The sequence below is a fragment of the Loxodonta africana genome, chromosome 13 (assembly GCF_030014295.1).
Source record: "Loxodonta africana isolate mLoxAfr1 chromosome 13, mLoxAfr1.hap2, whole genome shotgun sequence".
NCBI lineage: Eukaryota > Metazoa > Chordata > Mammalia > Proboscidea > Elephantidae > Loxodonta > Loxodonta africana.
In genome coordinates, this window is record NC_087354.1 from 7,010,168 (window position 1) to 7,024,844 (window position 14,677).

A 14,677-nucleotide genomic window follows, 5' to 3' on the forward strand; every position below is an offset into this window, starting at 1 on the left:
TAAAATGATTAATGAAACACTGAGATAAACAGTCATCAATTTACCCATAAACTCAAAAGACATGTGAATAAAAATGATGAGTAAGGGACTTTATGAGGCATCAAAGACCACGAAACGTCATACTAATTAAGCAATAACAAGCCCCCAAATCTTCACATCCCACATGTTTGTCAGTTTGTTGTACTGTAGTAGCTTTCACGATGCTGTGATGCTAGAAGTTATCACTATTATCTCAAACACCAGCAGGGTCACCACAGTACACAGGTTTCACTGGAGCTTCCAGACTAAGGCAGGTTAGGAAAAAGGGCCTGGCGGTCTTCTGCTGAAAAAATTGGCCAGTGAAAACCTTACAAATAGCCATGGAACACTGCCTGATATAGTGCTGAAGATGAGCCCCTCAGGTTGGAAGACACTCAAACCACGGCTGGGGAAGAGCTGCCTCCTCAAAGTAGAGTCGACCTTAAGGATGTGGACGGAGTCAGGCTTTCGGAACCTTCGTTTGCTGATGTGGCATGACTCAAAATAAGAAAAAGCAGCTACAAACATCTACTAATAACAGGAACACGGAATGTACAAAGTATGAATCTAGGAAAACTGGAAATCCTCAGAAATGAAATGGAATGAATAAAGACGGATATTCTAGGCACCAGTGGGCTGAAATGGACTGAAGCTGGCCCTTTTTAACTGGACAGTCACATGGTCTGCTATGCCGGCCGAGAAGGACAAATTAAAGAGGAATAGCACTGTATTCGTCCTCAAAAAGAACATTTTGAGATCTATCCTAAAACACAACCAGGTCAGTGGTGGGATAATATCCATACCTACAAGGAAGACCAGTTAATACAAGTATTATTCAAATTTACGTACCAATCACTACTGCCAAAGATGAAGAAACTGAAGATTTTCATCAACTTCTGAAGTCTGAAATTGATCAAGCATGCACTCAAGATGCATTGATAATTATGAAAGTTGGAAACCAAGAAGAAGGAACGATAGCTGGAAAATGTGGCCCTGGTGATAGAAACGATGTCAGAGATCTCATGTAAGAATTTTGTTAAGACCAACGACTTCTTCACAGCAAACATCTTTTTTCAACAACATAAATGGTGACTATACACATGGACCGCGGAGGAATCAAATCCACTACATCTGTGGAAAGAATCGATGGAAAAGCTCAGTATCATCAGTCAGAACAAGGCCAGGGGCTGACTGTAGAAGAGACCATCAATTGCTCATATGCAAGTTCAAGTTGAAACTGAAGAAAATTAGAACAAGTTCATGAGAGCCAAAGTACAACCTTGAGCATATCCCACCTGGATTTAGAGACCACCTCAAGAACAGATTTGAAGCATTGAACACTAATGACCAAAGACCAGAAGAGTTGTGCAGGGACATAATGCATGAAGAAAGCAAAAGGTCATTAAAAAGACAGGAAAGAAAGAAAAGGCCAAAATGGATGTCAGAAGAGACTCTGAAACTTGCCCTTGAACATAGAGCAGCTAATATGGAAAAAAAAAAAAAAAAATCACAAAAAAGCGCTAAACAGGAGATTTCAAAGGGCAGCTGGAGAAGACAAAGTATTATGACATGTGCAAACACCTGGAGTTAGAAAATCAAAAAGAAAGTACACGCTCGACATTTCTCAAGCTGACAGAACTGAAGAAAAAATTCAAGCCTCCAGCTGCAATATTCACAGATTCTACAGGTAAAATACTGAACGAAGCATGAAGCATCAAAAGAAGATGGAAGGAATACACAGAGTCACTGTACCAAAAAGAACTGGTCCACATTCAACCATTTCAAGAAGTAGCAAATCATCAAGGAAGAATCAATGGTACTGAAAGAAGTCCAAGCTGCACAGAAGAACGGGCGAAAAACAAGGCTCTAGGAATTGACAGAATTCCAACCGAGATATTTCAACAAACCAATGCAGCACTGAACGTGCTTACTCGTCTATAGCAAGAAATTTAGAAGACAGCTACCTGGCCAGCCGACTGGAAGACATCCATATTTGTACCCATTCCAAAGAAAGGTGATTAAACAGAACGCAGAAATTATTGAACAATATCATTAACATCACACACAAGTAAAATTTTGCTGAAGATCATTCAAAAGCGGCTGCAGTAGTATATTGACAAGGCACTGCCAGAAATTCAAGCCAGATTGAGAAGAGGACATGGAATGTGGGATATCATTGCTGATGTCAGATGGATCCTGGTTGAAAGTAGAGAATACCAGAAAGATACTTACCTGTGTTGTATTGACTATGCAAAGGCATTTGACTCTGGGATCATAACAAATTATGGATAACAATGCAAAGAATGGAAATTCCAGAACACTTAATTGTGCTCATGCAGAACCTATACTTAGACCAAGACAGTCGTCTGAACAGAACAAGGAGATACTGGGTGGTTTAAAGTCAGGAAAGGTGTGCGTCAGGGTTGTATCCTTTTACCATACTTACTCAATCTGTATGATGAGCAAATAATCCAAGAAGCTGGACTATATGAAGAAAAATGGGGCATCAGGATTGGAGGAAGACTCGTTAACAACCTGTGATATGCAGACGACACAACCTTGCTTGCTGAAAGTGAAGAGGACTTGAAGCACTTACTGATGAAGACGAAAGACCACAGCTTTCAGTATAGATCATACCTCGGCATAAAGAAAACAAAAATCCTCAAAACTGGACCAATAAGCAACATTATGAAAAGTGGAGAAAATACTGAAGTTGACAGGGATTTCCTTTGACTTGGATCCAGAATCAACGCCCATGGAAGCAGCAGTCAAGAAATCAAACAATGCATTGCACTGAGCAAATGTGCAGCAAAAAACCTCTTTCAAGTGTTGAAAAGCACATGTCACTTTGGGGGCTAAGATGTGCCTGATGCAAGCCATGATATTTTCAATTGCCTCATATGCATGTGAAAGGTGGGCAATGAATAAGGAAAACCAAAGAATTGATGCCTTTGAATTGTGGCATTGGAAAGAATACTAAATATACCCTGGGCTGCCAGAAGAACAAATATATCTGCCTTGGAAGAAGTACAGCCAGAAGGCTCCTTAGAGGCAAGGATGGCGAAACCGCGTCTCACATATTTTGGACATGTTATCAGGAGGGACCAGTCCCTGGAGAAGGACAACATGCCTGCTAAAGTAGAAGGATAGCGAAAAAGAGGAAGACCCTCAACGAGATGGACTGACACAGTGGCTGCAACAATGGGCTCAGGCATAACAATGATTGTGAGAATGGGGCATGACCAGGCAGTGTTTTGTTCTGTTGTACACAGGGCTGCTATGAGTCGGAACTGACTTGACGACACCTGACAACAACAAATCTCCACCCAAGCCATATATTGTTTTCAAGACCAGATAACTATTCTACAAATCACCAATAGCATCTGTCAAAAATAAATGCTTTAACTATAAAGAAATGATAACTGACTACTAAGATCATGTTCATATCATAGCTAATTGTTACGGGGAGAGATTGTAACGAAGTCACACCATGTAATAAATGCACCCCCTTAAATTATGCATGGGAATTTGCTACTGACTAAATTCGAACACTATATTTTTACATATTTTGTCTAAATCATCTCTGTAATTCTTTCCTAGAATCTTAATTGCATGCTACACATTATCCACGCTCTTTTTACTCCTTGTGTTCTTTGAAAAAGGTAAAAGGTAAAGTAAGAGTCTTCTCACTATCAACCCTTCTCTATTCACAGCATGTCAGCTAAAACACATGAAGCACTTCTGATAATTCATCTCCTTCACTGTGGAGACAAAAAGAAAGGCCTCGCTTGCTGGTTCATGGGCCATTTCCCCGGCAGCCCAGGCCATGCCATCTGCCCTCACCTAGGAGGGCCCTGTCACCGGCAGGCTGCCCAGCTAGACCCCACCACGCACTGGTCCAGCACAAAAGAGCCTCTTAGAGGCTGGCACTGGGGTTGGCTTGTTGGGATGGGCTGTCAGAGCTGGAACATCCCAAAGCTTCTGCCCTTGGAGCAAGTGGAAATTAAAGTGACTCTGTGCCGACAGCGGAGGGCACAGGCCCTCCGAGTCCCCTAGGCAGAGTTTGGCTTGCCAAAGGAAGTGCAAGGAGACAGAAAAGTGCCTCTTCTCTTTCTGCTTTCTGGGTCTCAGCAAAACCAACGCGAGCTCTCTCTGGAAACAGAAACAAGCTAGTGGGAAATGTAAGCCCACAGTGGCCTTAAATGGACCCCATCCAAGTCAGCTGCTCCTGAACTGCACATTTCAGCACTAGGAACAAGGTTTCTTCCTTTAAGAAAACAATCCTGTATCTAATCGCCAAAATATATATATAAAACTTCAACAAATTAACAATAAAAAGATTACCTAATCAAAAAATGGGTGAAGAATTTTTCACCCATTTCACCAAAGATATTCAAATGGCCAACAAACACATGAAAAGACGCTCAGTATCAGTGGCCACCAGAGAGACGCAAATGAAAAGTATAATGAGATGCCCTTTCACGTCCATTAAAATGATTAAAAAAAAAAGGGAGGGGGAGATAACAAATGTTGGCAACGATGTGGGGAAATTGGAACCCTTATCCTTTGCTGGTGGGAATGAAAACTGATGAGCCACTGTATAAAACAGTGTGGTGGTTCCTCAAAAAACTAAAAACGGAACTACCATATGACCCAATTCCACTGAAACAAATATACCTAAGGGACATATAAGAAGATATTCAAACTGACATATGTACACCAATGTTTACTGCAGCACTATTCACAATAGTCAAAAGACGCAAACAACCTAAGCGCCTATCAAGAGATACACGGATATACAAAATGTGGTACACACATACAACGGAATACTACTCAGCCAGTGGGAGATCTGAAGTCTCGATACATTCTACAACAGGGATGGAGCTTGCAGACATTATGCTGAATGAAACAGACCAATCACAATAGGATAAACATTGTATGACCTCATTTACATATAAACACAACAATGGGCAAAATGTATAGAGACCAAGGTTTATCGGTGGTTACTAGGGTGAGAGGAAACCCTGATGGTGCAGTGGTTAAGAGATACGGCTGCTAACCAAAAGGTCAGCAGTTTGACTCCACCAGGTGCTCCTTGGAAACCCTATGGGGCAGTTCTACTGTGTCCGTATAGGGTCGCTGTGAGTCGGAATCGACTCGATGGCAACAGGTACGGTACAGTATAGGGTGAGAGGGAAAGGAAGAAAGGGGGCTACTGCTGATGGAGTACTGACTTTCAGTTTATGGTGATTGAAAAATTGCATTGATTAATGGTAGGGCTGCACAGCTGATTAATGGCTGTCACCTGTTGTACACCTGTAAAAACTTCAATTGGCAGCTGTTGTGTGATAACGTTTTTACAAAAAAAAAAAAAAAAACAGCTGCCAAGGCTGCTTATGTGCAACCAAACACTTCATGGAATTTGGTTTAGGGTCATGTCATGGTTTCATGGGCCATCCCATTAATTGGCCTAATACTTTGTTTAGTGCTTTGGTTCTACCTCCTAGTTTATTGCGTAAGGCCTGCAAGCAGCTATCCAAGGTACAACTGGTCTCTATTCTCCTGTAGCAACAGAAGGAGAGTCAGGAATAGAAGGAGAATATGGAAGGTGTGGAACAACTGCTTCCTTTACCATGAGACCAGAAGAACTGACGGTGCCCGCATTCCATTGCTGAACCCGAGGCCAGAAAAACTGACAGTGCTCACATTCCACTACTGAACACGAGGCCAGAAGAACTGACGGTGCCCACGTTCCATTACTGAACACGAGGCCAGAAGAACTGACGGTGCCCACGTTCCATTACTGAACACGAGGCCAGAAGAACTGACGGTGCCCGCATTCCATTGCTGAACCCGAGGCCAGAAAAACTGACAGTGCTCACATTCCACTACTGAACACGAGGCCAGAAGAACTGACGGTGCCCACGTTCCACTACTGAACCCGAGGCCAGAAAAATTGACAGTGCTCACATTCCACTACTGAACCCGAGGCCAGAAAAACTGACAGTGCTCACATTCCACTACTGAACACGAGGCCAGAAGAACTGACGGCACCCACGTTCCATTACTGAACACGAGACCAGAAGAACTGACGGCGCCCACGTTTCATTACTGAACACGAAACCAGAAGAACTGACGGCACCCACGTTCCATTACTGAACACGAGACCAGAAGAACTGATGGCGCCCACGTTCCATTACTGAACATTTTGATCAAAGATTCTATGAAGAATCCTGATCAAAAGGGGGGAAGTAATTTCAAATTCTCCCTGAAGCCAGACTTAATGGAACCACTGAAGCTGGATGAACCACCAAAACCGCTGCCTGGAGCTCATCTTTAACCTTTAACCAAAAATATCCCCTGAAGTCTTCTTTAAACCAAACAATAGTTTAGCATAACTAGTATATAGTATCTACCTTGAACATTATGCTATCCGTACAGGATCAAACTCACAACAGCAACTTGAAAGTCAGACAGGAAGCTTAGGGGACTGTGAGTTTATGCCACTGGGGAGGAACAATTCAGAAAAGGAGGGTGAGAATGGTCGTACAATTTGAAGAACGTGATCCATATCACTGAATTGTACATGCGGAAATTATTAAACTGTTGTATGTTTGACTGCGTATATTTTCACAACAAAAGTCAAATAAATTATTAAAAAAAAAAAGAAAGAAACAATTCTGCCCCCACTTCTGCATGGTGAACCAGGGTTAAGTGAAGTTCACCAGGAATGATAACACTCCGGAATCTGACTCAATGAAGAACGGCGAAGCATTGAGCAGAATTGATTATTTATATAAGACATCTCTGGCCTTGAAAATCAAATGGTACTCAACTTTATTTGGTGGAGCAGAGTGATTAAAAAAAAAAAAAAAACCACAAAAAACAAGTCCAGAGAAATTACTTAAAAAAAAACCACTACCAGCACGTCCTTGGTCACGAATCACAGCCCGATGCTAACATGTGTATTACTTTGCCATAATATATGAGTCAAACCCAAACTGAGGTTTTTGACATTTAGGGGGTATAACCTGAATAAGCCACCTATGTCTCATGAATAAATGAGGTGGCAACAAATACAGAGAAACAAAAATTTTTTAACGTAATTGGGGGAAAAGAAATCATACCATTCCTCTTCTACCTAAAAGCAAGAATGCTGCCTTCTTCCGACTTATCTCTGGATTAAACCCTTATCCTAGGCGAGTGTCAAAAATCAGCAGTTGATTTCAGATACATCATTAACAAATGGTAGCTTCTTACTACTGTAGATGGTATGAATCATTCCAAAGCATGCATCTTTGCCAGCCCTAGCAGCACAGCAAATCAAAGAGCTTCAGATGAGATTAGAAACAATGCCTGTTTGTTCCCAGATGGCACAGGCTAAAAGTGAAGTCAGCGCAAAGCAGGGCGGGCAGGATGGCCAGAGCCAAGGGAAGGAAGGAAAGCATCACGCTTTGGGGCAGCCTGCATCGGAGGAGGGGTCGCAATTTGAGCAGGGCGAAGAGGTCGTCCCTGGCTTTGACTGGCAGTGATTGCACAGGGGAAGGAGGTGGAGGAATGGCCGCTGAGATGGGAGGCTGATTTCTAAGGGACTGAACCAGTTGATAACAGGAGCCAGGTTCTTCCATCTCAGGGAAGGGAGTTACAAATATGAAGAAGAAAACTAGAATGCATTCTGTCCTGTTAGGTTAGAATCGGCTGCACCATTGTAGATCAGTGGTTTTCCTCATACGCAAAACTGATGTAAACCACTGTGTGCACGTACACACATACACACTTATCCCTTAGCTCTGTCCACTCAGAGGGCTCAAGAGCATCAACACCCCAGGAGCAACGAGCGAGCACTAAGGCTTCTCAGTGCCATTCTCCGGTGAAGAAAACCAGAACTTCTTGGAGCTGATTTCTCTGCTGGAACAGAAAATATCTTGTTGAGCTTGGAACACTGTGTTTTGCCAGAAAGCAAGGAAACACTCAAAGAATGATGAGAACATGTCAGAAGGACACAAAAAAATTCTACCCAAATGTTTTTTTAAAAAATTAACACCAATCCTTCACAAACTCTTCCAAATTGCAGCAGAGGAAGGAACATTTCACAACTCATACCAAAACCAGACAAACACAACACAAGAAAAGAAAATTAAAGATCAATATCCTTATGAATAGAGCCCTGGTAGCACAGTGGTTAAGGGTTTAGCTGCTAACCAAAAGGTTACCAGTTCAAATCCACCAGCCACTCTTTGGAAACCCTGTGGGGTGGTTCTAATCTGTCTTGTAGGATAGCTATGAGTCGGAATTGACTCAACCACAATGGTTTTGCTTTATTATTGTTTTTTTTTTTGGTATCTTTATGAATAAGATGCAAAAATTCTCAAAATATACTAGCAAACCAAATCCAGCAAAACATAGAAACAGTGACTCACTATATGTATGAAAAGGGCCAGCTTGAGGCCAAACCCTGTGGGTTGGAATGGAATTAAAAGTATCAAAGACACAGGAAATGCTTGTGCATGCGCCTGTCTGTCTGTCTGTCTGTCTGTCTGCTGAGGGCCTAAACCAATGACCAAAAACCAAAAAAACAAACACATCAAGTCAATTCCAACTGACGGCGACCCTACAGGATAGATGAGAACTACGCCATAGGATTTCCAAGGCTGTAAGTCTTTATGGGAGCAAATCTTTCTCCCATGGAGCAGCTGGTGGGTTTGAACAACGGACCTTCCGGTTTGAAGCCAAGTGCTTTAACCACTGCGCCACCAGGGCTCCTAAACCAATGACACCTGGACACCATCAAGTCGCCCAGAGTCCAGGTCTGGGTTTCTAAATCCGCTGATCCACTAAAAAGAACCAGGGTTCCTTGGTGAAATGGCTAATTCCAGGGCAGGGGCAAGGAGGGCACAAGTTGAGTCTGGAATGCATTACTGTGCAGGAAGGAAGGAATGCTCAGAGAACGGTGGAAATATGTCCGAAGGACACAGGAACTAGTCCAAGAAGGCACCCCTTGGCCAAGTCTGGGGCAATCAGGGGTCATATGATGATAGTAACATATGTCACTATATGAGTAAAATGGGAATCCCTGCATCTATACCAAGACAGAAAGATAAACAGACAGACAGACAAGGGAAAGCTCTGCCTTACAGAATAATGCCAACCACCACATTCTAGAAAGACCAATGAAGTTAGAAAAATCACCATTTAACAGCTACCACAGTAATGGATTCAGCTAGAATCATCAATAGATGCAGAAAAACCAGCAGGTCAAAGTCTGATGAGGAATGAGATATTTACATAGTCTCAAAGAAATCTCCCCATGAATACTTAGTAAGACATTTAACTTCTCGTGAAGAAAACTGTCAGTTCCCTTTAACAAAGTGATCGAAGTTAACATCGCCAATAACGTAGCAAATCAACAATGCATGCCTCCCAATTTGATGTACTGAGAAGAACTTAGCATCATATTTGTGGTATTTCTGCCACAAAGAAGGACTGAAGAAGTGCTCCAAATTGAAAACCAAAGGGACAACACAGGACCCTGGTTGGATTCTAGACCTATAAAGGATATTATTGGAATGAGGGGCAAAACCTGAACAGGTCTGGGGGTTAGAAAGCATGCTAGATCAATGTTAATGTCCTGACCTTAGCAGTCACATTGGTTATGTAGGTGAATAGACTGGTATTCAGGAAATACATGCTGGGTGACTGGGATCGTGTCCTAGAAAGTTCTCACAAATGGCTCATAAATGTTAACCAAGTGGAGAGTCTAGGTGAACGGTATACAGTTCTGTGTATTATTTCTGTAACTTCTGTATAAATTTGAAATCACCTCAAGATAAAAAGTTAAAGAAGAAAACCTCTTACTTCTTTGGTTTTGGTCATGGTTTCCGCAATGATGCTGGCAGCTCCTGGGTCATCTGTCACAGGAATGAATGGCCGAGAAGAAGCTGAAGAAGCAGAGGGGGTCACTGCAGAGGGGGTCACTGCATCTTCAGAAGAAATGATCTAGTTTTTAAAGTACACAGGTGGGGGAAAGTTGAAGTGGAAACAACTCAGCACCATGGTACGTTTTCTACACAGGTCTAAAATGCCTTATCTGAAGCCACTTTGGGCCATTCAAAACGTGTGTGATTTTACAAAGATAACACAGTACTTAACATATATCAGCTACCACCTCCAGCAGGATCCGGGGCAGTGCTGCAAAGTCAAGTACCTCCATACTCACAGTAAAACCTACTGATATTCACATGAGTACAACTAAAATGAGCTGCTCAACTCTTCAAGCTGGGCTTTTCCAAAACTTTTGGTTCTCAGAGCTTTTCAGATTTCATAAATGTAGATAAATGACTTACACTTAAGGACTTTAGAAAATAATAAATCTACTTCCATTTAAACACTTAGAAAGCTCTTTTAAATAGAATACATTTCTAGTTCAGGGCAAAAATCAAAGTAGTAGATACAAAAACTCTAAATTAAGAGAAAGAATGACTGATATTTTCAAACACAAAGCTACTACCTTTTTCTTTCTAATATAACATTGCTTTATCATCTTATAATTTATTTTTTACCTCTCCTCTCTTTTCTTGCCATGGATTTGGACTCAATCTGTCTTCAATATCAACAGCCAGCACACATTCTTCTCCACTCATGGGACTGGCCATGGCAGGCACGTCAGAAGTGGGTGCTGGGGAGGAGAACGAGGGACACTCCACTGGTGCCATCATGCCGGCCGGCATCAGGGCTCCAACTACCGCGTCTCTGTCACAACAGAAAGCCAAGCCTTTGGTGAAATGACATTTCAAGCTATACAACATGCGAGTTAGGAAGACAGGACAAGCTCTTACTGAAGGACTGCCTCACTTTTACAGAACTCGGGTGAAATACAGTTTTGGAAAAACACGGAACATTATCAGCATGTATTTATTGGTCAAAAGCTAAATGTTTACTTGGATGTTATTTATTTGGTGAAAATCTACCAAACATAAAAATCAGAACAGAATATAACCATAAGAAAAGTTCTTGGGTTGTTGTTACAGCCTGAGGGCCAGCTACTTCAACATCAGGTAATTTTCTACTTATTGAAAGCCTGCGATGTACCAAGGGGCCTCGCCTGGGCAATAAGATGTACCAAGGGGCCTCGCCTGGGCAATAAGGACAAAATGCCCTCTCAACAATTCACTCTGGTTTTGTTCTGAAGTGCAGGGTCCTGACTGCTTAACGGTTCATATATAAGTGTTTATTCCTATTTTCAGGTCTGTAACCATGATACATTAATAGATGAGCAACTTATTTAGGTTATGAGAAAGTAGAAGCAAAATACTGGAAAACGTAGTATTATCAAAACTCTACCTTATCGAGTGTTTAACTGAACAAGATGATCCCATTCCCGCTGCTGTCAAGTTAATTCCAGCTCATAGCGACCCTACAGCACAGAGTAGAACTGCCCCATAGAGTTTCCAAGGAGCGCCTAGTGGAGCCAAACGGCTGACTTTTTGGTTAGCGGCCCTAGTTCTTAACCACTACACCACCAGGGTTTCCTGAAGAAGATGATAGGTGGTCTTAAATATTACTGTGGACTGTTGTTGTTGTGCGGTTAGGTGCCGTCAAGTTCATGTCACTTCACAGTGACCCTACATACAACACAGCGAAGCACCGCCTGGTCCTGCACCGTCCTCATAATTACTATCAACTAATTCTTCCTCAATTTCCCCAAAAAGAATAATGAAAAGAATTCTAACTTGTAATTTCGATGCTCATTAAAGAAAGCAAAAAGTTACCATCATTCACCATCAAAGGGAATACTACCTACAACTCACAGTATATAAAGACAATAACACATTCCTGAAGACACCCAGTCCATCAAAAAATTACAAAACCCCAACCTCCCATAATTGCGAGATTTCCGACACTGGCAAACAGCCCACCTGGCATACGTGAGCTGGAGCGCTGTAAGGACATGAGATAAGGCCTGCTGTTTGGCCAGATTTCCATCCAGTGACAAGAGAATCTTGGCGAGAGAAGGGCGGTTTGGCTTAGAATTATTTGCACCACTGATTTTATTACTGGCAGCAGGAGAATCAGCATCTGAAGGCACACCTAAAAGAGGAAAATAATTTGGTTCTATTTTAAAAATCACAGTTTTTCCTGTTTCTGACCTTTCAGTTCAGTTCCAAAACACATTTTGATCTGCATTTTGCGATTTTGTAGAGTAGGGATTAGGCAATGGCATTTCAGAATAAAAATATCTTATTTATACTTCTATAAAGAAGCTATTTTCAGCAACGGTTCACTCTAATTGTGGAAAAATGAAGACACTTTGACAAAATATTCTTCTAACAGTTTATACTACAGACACACAATCTGTAAAAATGCTACAATACCTACCTATATTTTCTTACCCCTAAAGTGCATGACAAAAAATCATCCAAAATGATATACCATAAGCAGTCTTATCAGACACATGCCCCAACTCACCGCCCTGAGAGAATTTTCAGGCCTGGGTACGAGGACGAGAACCAGGCAGAACTTAGCAGACCCTCTGATTGGAGGAGACAAAGCAGAGAATCAGGGAGACAAAGGTGGCAAGAGTCCACAAGACAGGGTCACAGAGGAGAATGCTGCCCAGAGAGAGCCCTGGGCGTCTGCAGGTGCCCGCCCTCAGTCCTATTCCCACCCCACCCCCACCAAAGGCTCAACAGAGGGCAATGAGTGTGGGCATGAGAGGAAACTGCCCAAAGCCAAAGGAAGAAATATGTGAAAGGACTAGAGGCAACAACACTCAGTGAACAGAATACTGCCTGTTCGAAGCAGCCAGAGCGGAAACTTTCCTAATTCACAGGGCTGGTAGAGGACTCAGAAGGGCTCTCCTCAGTGGTGGAGAATAACTAGCCCAGACTTCTGTAGCTCTTCACCACCGTCTGTCAGTCTGTCATACTGTGGAAGCCTGCATGTTGCTATGTTGCTGGAAGCTATGCCACCAGTATTTCAAATACCAGCAAGGTTATCTTGGTAGACAGGTTTCAGCAGAGCTTCCTGACCAAGACAGAGTAAGAAGATAAGCCTGGTGATACACTTCCTTAAAATCAGCCAACGAAAACCCTATGCATCCCAACAGATACAGTGCTAGAAGTGGCTGGAAGACACTCAAAACACACAGTGGCCACGACAATGGGCTCCAGGATACCAATGATCACGACGATGGCACAGGACCGTACGGTGCGTCATTCTGTTGCACGGGGGGTTGCTGTGAGTCAGAACCTACTACCTCAACGTCAGCTAACAACAACACCACTAGCAGCTCTGGACCCACCGAACAAATTCAAACCAAGACCCAAAGGATAAAATTGTTTCAGAGTAACTTAACTGCATTGAAGAACAAAGCTCAAGAAGATTTACAGACATGCAAAAGCTCTCCAGGAACATATGGAGTAAAATTCACAACCAAAAATTACCACTTAGGCAGAAAATCAGGAAAACACATGCAAATATAAAAATAATGACTAGGAAAATCAACTGCTGAAAACTGACCCAGATGTTAGAATCAGCAGACAGGGAAATTCAAACACTTACTGCAGCTGTATTCTGTATGTTCAAAAGGAGAACTAGAGACATGAAGTATATAAAAATGCCCAAATCAAACTTCTAGAGATGGAACTACAATGTCTGAGATTAAAAATACACTGGTGGGATTAACCACATGTTAGAAAACAGAGATTAGTGAATCTTTAGATATAGCAATAGAAACAATCCAAAATAAAACTCAGAGAAAAAAATGTAAACAATGGACAAAGCATCAGTGACCTGTGGGGAAGCTTCAAAAGACCTAATACATATGGAGGTGAGCTCCTGAAGAAGAAAGAGGGGAGTATAGGGAAAAAATGCTTCAAGAAATAACTGAAAGTTTTCCAAATTTGATGAAAACTATGTAAAACCACAAATCCAAAAGGCACAACAAACCAAGAGCATAACAAACATAAAGACAATATTTTCAAAAAAGCTAAAGCAGAAAATTCACAGCAACATACATTAATAGATGCAGAAAAAGCATGGCAGAATTCAATACCCATTTGTGATAAAAACTCTCAGAGAATTAGGAAAATAGATTAACTTTTTCACTTTATAACAAAGATCTTCAAAAACCCACAGCTAACATCACACTTAAAGGTGAAATACTGAATACATCTACTCTAAGATCTTGAACAAGTCAAGGATGTCTCCTGTCACCACTTATTAAACACAGTACAGGTCAGCCCCAGCTTATGACAGTGTTCCATTCCAACCACTCTGCCCTAAGTTGGTTCTGACGTAAACTGAATACCTTGTTTTTTCTTTTTTTTATTAGTTTGCATTACTATTGCCTTTTATTATTAGTATCTTTATAAATGTGATCTTTATTTGTCTTTGAGGGTTAGAAACATCACATATAAACTTACAGATGTATTTTAATTTTTGGATTTGTTGTTGTTAGGTACCATTCAGTTGGTTCTGACTCATAGGGACCCTAGGTACTACAACGAAACACTGCCCGGTCCTGCACCATCCTCATAATCGTTGTTATGCTTGGGCCCACTGTTGCAGCCACTGTGTCAATCAACTTCGTTGAGGGTCTTCCTTTTTTCCACTGATCCTGTACTTTACCAGCCATGATGTCCTTCTAGAGGGACCGATC

At 41.8% G+C, this 14,677-nt stretch overlaps 1 protein-coding gene across 7 annotated transcripts in view; it reads right to left on the reverse strand.

Annotated features, from left to right (window-relative positions):
- Positions 1-14,677, reverse strand: part of HERC2 (HECT and RLD domain containing E3 ubiquitin protein ligase 2) — a 317,707-nt gene that overhangs the window by 71,002 nt on the left and 232,028 nt on the right. For all 7 annotated transcript variants that reach the window (XM_064296194.1, XM_064296197.1, XM_064296198.1 and 4 more), the window contains 3 exons: positions 11,934-12,105; positions 10,578-10,767; positions 9,874-10,014 (listed from right to left, as the gene is read on the reverse strand). In XM_064296194.1, the coding sequence (XP_064152264.1) occupies positions 9,874-10,014; positions 10,578-10,767; positions 11,934-12,105 (503 nt within the window). The remainder of the gene's footprint in view (positions 1-9,873; positions 10,015-10,577; positions 10,768-11,933; positions 12,106-14,677) is intronic.